We start from the raw sequence: 4,907 nt of genomic DNA, 5'->3' as shown, positions 1-4,907 counted from the left end.
CCCACCTGGCATCAGGCCATGGTTCCTAGCCCCGTAGCCCCTCCGCAATGACAATGTTATGTCAAGTAATCCACTTCAGGAGCTACTTCACTACACTTACTCATGGCTGGTTCAAATTCCCTCATAGTAAAAGGTACGTTGAATTGTTAATTCCTTGATGTATTAAAATACGTTTCTACCTGTTCCAGTAACCTTCTTTGAGCAGAATAGGGTCTGCCAAATTTTTTCTTTGCAACATTAGCAAAATGATTAGCAAATTCATTTTCAACTAACTTTGATCAGCAACTTTACAACCATTGATCTTGATAACTGGAAATTGACAAGGAGTAAATTTGCCTGATATTTTCTAACTCTCTTCCATTCTAAACTCAGAAGTGTTCTTGAATTTATGAAATGAAAATTGTCCAACATTCCTTTCATCCTTTTTAATTTCCATAGGGCAATGAGCTCTTGCCTTTCGAAATTCAGTATGGTAATACACACATTTTTGTCTGAGATATCTGGTGAAAGCTGACCTCATAGTTCTATGAGTTTCCAGGCTTTTAGGAGTTCACCAGGGAACTGGCCAACCGATAAATATGCCTGAAGTCCAAGGTAGTGATTGAAAATCAGCCAAGAAAATAATTGTATTGAAAAAGTCAAGACCATCATCTACAGAAAGAAAGTCATTAGTTAAGTCATCTATTAAGCTGTGTTCCTGGAATGTTACCCAGTCAGCTTTACCAATGTTTCATTCAAGTAACCCTGAAGATGGAGGATTTGAAGATGTATTCATTACTATAATTGCTGGTAAATCTGTCATTTATCACTTTTCAAATGAAGTCAATTAGGCAGTCATCACTGCATACTGTTAAGTCAATTGCTGACAATGTGCCCATTTGAACATGAAAATGTACAGAATCCCACTTCCAGTATTTTCAGTTTCTGTGGTGGAACAGAGGAAATTTCCTCTTCGACTGGCAATGATATCACCCCAAAGAGGGGTTTCTATTATTTATATCTCCCAGCAGGTGTTGAGTAAGGTGTGAGGTTCAAGAAAGGTCAGAAGTGAGACTGATACTTTATTGTTCACGACAGGTACTTATAATGCGGAAAGCAGAAGGAAAGGTAGCGGGCAACCTGCGGTCCCCCGCTGTGTCCGTACAGAATTGTGTTTGTTGAAAGACATAAAATGACATATACAGAGCTTTACAGAACATGTACAAGGCAGATATATATATTGGCGAATAGGCCGTAGAATGATACATATAACGAGATACATAAAGAATCTGAAACAATAGCAAGTGACAAATAACGACTTGATTAATGTACAAATGTAGAGCGAAACACAAGCAATGGAGAGGCGTTTTGATGCCCTTACAATACTCCCCTCCTAAGACAATAATTATGCGAGAAAGTATTGGATGACACCTCAATCGCGGAGGTGCTGCGGCAACTGGAGTAGGCCCCTACTTCTCGAGAACTGCGGGCGGGGTGTGGGCGTGATCTCTGGTTCTGGAGCTGGAGCGGGCTGTTTCCTGGGCCGTCCTGGACCTCTTTTCGGTGTGGGGGCAGCTGTTCCTGTGGAGTTTTGCTGAGGGGGAACTCTGGGTCGCCTGCCTGTCTCCTCGCTGATTTTGTTGTCCAACAGGGACGCTGGTTTTAGCCTGTCAGCCGTTACCCAGACCTCACGCCCGTGGATGTCCAGCAGGAATGCTTTAGGTGCCCGCCTGATGACTCTGTGGGGCCCCCTGTAGGGCCTCGTTAAGGACAGCTGATGAGCGACCACCCTGACAAAGATGTAGGCACAGGAGTCTAAGGTGGGTGGGTTGTATCTGCTGGTCCTGTCGGTGAAGGTCCTATGGCGAGAGTTCCCTCAACCTCGGGAGGGGCATATCTCCGCCCCCAGCTGACAGCAGGAAGAATTCTCCAGGCACAACCAATGTTTCTCTTTAGACTTTTTTGGCCGGGGAGGTGTCGCCATCTGCTTTTGGTGCTGTGTGAAGACCCAAGAGGACCCAGGGGAGCTATGCATTCCAGTTCTCTTCGGTGCAGCGGGCCATGAGAGCTGTAAGCCGTTGTGCTGTGCAGCTTCGTGCCCATCAGACGTGCCAGGGAGACCCAGAGTTCTGAGAGGAAGGCAGGGCCCCTGTCCATGGTGATGCTATCAGGCACTCCAAAGCAGCTGATCCAGCTGGAGAGAAGAGCCTCTGCACAAGACGTCATGGACGCCTCCATCATGGGGGTTGCTTCGGGCAAACGGGTGGAGCGGTCTACAATCGTCAGGAGGTATCTTGCTCCTCTGGACTGCGGAAGGGGACCGACGACGTTGACGTGGGTATGGCCGAAGCTCCGACTTGGTTGGGGAAATTCGCAGATCCATGATTCCATGTGGCGAGATGTTTTGCTCGTCTGGCACACTATGCAGTTCCTCACCCAGTGACATGCGTCCTTGTTGATACTGTGCCAGACGAACTTGTTGGTCATAAGGCGCGCCATTGTGCGCCCTGAAGGATGGGAGAGACCGTGTATCACGTTGAATGCCTTCTTTCTCCTCAAAGCTGGCACAAGGGGACGAGGGTGGCCTGTGCTGGTGTCACAGAGGAGCGTTGTTCTGGAGTTTCCTAAGGGCACGTCTTCCCACTTCAGTGCCATCATGACGTTCTATAGGCTGCCGTCTCAGGGTCTGCTGCTTGCTCCTTCGCCAGGTCTTCGTAGTCGATGCCAAGCTGGAGGGAGTTTATTTCTACTCTCAACAGGGTGTCAGCTACTAGGTTTTTTCTCCCAGTGACATATTTGATGGTGCAGCCGAATTCTGAGATGGCGGTTAGGTGCTGCTGCTGTTTTGCCAACCATGCGTCTCCCTGCTTTGCGAAGGGGTGTACCAGGGGTTTGTGGTCCGTCAGGATGGTGAATTCGGTGCCCTCCAGCAGGTACTTAAAGTGCCTTATGGCCTGGTAGATAGCCAGCAGTTCTCTGTCGAAGGCGCTATAGCCGGTTTCAGCTGGTGAGAACTTGCGGCTGAAGAAGGCCAAGGGCTGAGGATGCCGTTCACCACCTGCTCCAGTACTGCACCACAGGCAATGTTGCTGGTGTCCGTTGTCAACCTGAGGGTGGCTGCGGGGTTGTGGTGTGTCAAAGTCACGGCACTGGCGAGGGCTGCCTTCGTTTCGCTGAATGACTTCTGCTGCGGAACTTCCCGGGTCAGCGCCTTTGGCTTTCCCTTCAGGACTGATGTTAGTGAGTACATGATTTGGGCAATGTTGGGGATGAATTGTCTGTAGTAATTTATCATCCCCAGAAACTTCCGCAGGGCCTTGATGTTTTGGGGTTCTGGGAACTTCTCTATGGCCTTCACCTTAGATGCCATCGGACGTACTCCTGCAGGTGAGATCTCGTGCCCGAGGAAATCTATTTTTCCCTTCCTGAAGATGTACTTGCCAAACCTCACCACCAGGCTGTTCTCCTGTAGATGTTTTAGGACTGCCCAGGCGTGTTGAAGGTGTTCCTTGGGCAGCCTGGAGAAGATCAGGATGTCATCTACGTAGCAGATGCAGAAGGGCAGGTCCCCCGAAATGGTGTCCATCAGTCGCTGGAATGTGGCACCTGCGTTTCTGAGACTGAAGGTTGAATAGAAGAATGTATAGGTCCCAAAGGGCATTGTTATGGCAGTCTTTGGGATGTTGTCGGGGTGTAGAGGGACTTGGAAATATGATCTGAGTAGGTCCATTTTGGGAAGATCTTTGCCCCGTGGACTGCACTTGTCAGGTCCTGCATGTTTAGGAGGGGATAGTGGTCTGGCGTCGTCACTACATTTAGGCGGCAGTAATCTCAGCACAGCCTCCACGAGTCATCCACCTTCTTTACCATGCGGAGGGGTGATGCCCACGGGCTTGATGCTTTTTTGCAGATGCCCATCCGTTCCATCTCTGCGAAGGCCCGTTTAACATCTTGTAGCTTTCGTGGGGACAGGCGCCGGAACTTCGCATGAGTTGGTGGGCCTGTCATGGTGATGTGATGGAATATGCCATGCTTTGCTGAAGCCCCTGGTGACTGTCTTAGCTCCGGTTTAAACACGTCCAGAAACTCCTGTAGGAGGGACATGTAGCTGCTGGAGGCTGTGGAGCAGATGGCGGGCATCCCTGGTCCTTTGGCGAGCTGGTGGGAGTGGCAAGTTCCTGCGTCCAGTAGTTGTTCCTTTCCGATGTCGACGAGAAGTCCGTGGTGTCCTAGGAAATCTGCGCCCAGCAGCAGGAACTTAACATCCACGACGATGAAGGGCCAGTGGTATCTGCAGCCCAGGATGGAGATGACCCATGTCGTTGTGCCGTATGTGCGGATGGGTGTCCCGTTTGCTGCAATGAGGGCGTTTGTTGAGTCAGGTTTCTTCTTAAGATCTTCCTTCATTGGCGGGAAGACAGATTGCATTACCCCCGTGTCTACCAGCAGGCGGTGCTTGGAGATTACATCTTTGATGAAAAAACCTGCTGGTCGGGGAGAGATCGGTTTCAAGGCCACTGCTGTTACTTGTGGCCACTGACGTCGTTTTTTTGGAAAGGAACAGGGGTGTTTGCAGCGCTTTGCTTTGGCGCCGAATTTCTTGTGGTAGAAGCACCACGTCGCAAATGGTTTCCCTCTGTTCTCTTTCGGTTTCTTTTTGAAGACAACATTGATCTCTCCGTTGTCGTCATTGTTGCTCTCCATCAGGCTGCAGGCTTCCAGGGCAGCGGCTGCAAGGGTGGCAGCGTGTTCTGAGGCCTTGGTGACCTTGTGTAACTTCTGGGCGACATCTATTAATGTCCCGGTGTCGAGGGCGTGGCGTCCCTTATCTGGCTCCTTACTTCCTGCGGGAGGTGTCGAAGGAAGATCGCCCTTGCCAGATCGATTTTCCTTATCCTCCTGTTCTCGTCTAGCAATGTTATGAGCCC

The 4,907-nt window shown here is 49.9% G+C and overlaps 1 protein-coding gene across 1 annotated transcript; it reads right to left on the bottom strand.

Annotated features, from left to right (window-relative positions):
* Positions 1-3,810: 3,810 nt before the first annotated feature.
* Positions 3,811-4,683, bottom strand: LOC136844062 (uncharacterized). Its single transcript, XM_067113077.1, has one exon. It carries the CDS (start codon positions 4,681-4,683, stop codon positions 3,811-3,813), a length of 873 nt encoding a protein of 290 aa, XP_066969178.1.
* Between the last annotated feature and the right edge of the window lie 224 nt (positions 4,684-4,907).

Source organism: Macrobrachium rosenbergii, chromosome 12 (genome assembly GCF_040412425.1).
Source record: "Macrobrachium rosenbergii isolate ZJJX-2024 chromosome 12, ASM4041242v1, whole genome shotgun sequence".
Classification (NCBI taxonomy): Eukaryota; Metazoa; Arthropoda; class Malacostraca; order Decapoda; family Palaemonidae; genus Macrobrachium; species Macrobrachium rosenbergii.
Note: the sequence above shows the minus strand (reverse complement) of the source record. Positions and strands in the feature narration are given on the sequence as shown.

Bases quoted from the DNA above. Each gene is read 5' to 3' on its own strand.
- LOC136844062 (XM_067113077.1), bottom strand. From the start codon at position 4,683: ATGGAGAGCAACAATGACGACAACGGAGAGATCAATGTTGTCTTCAAA.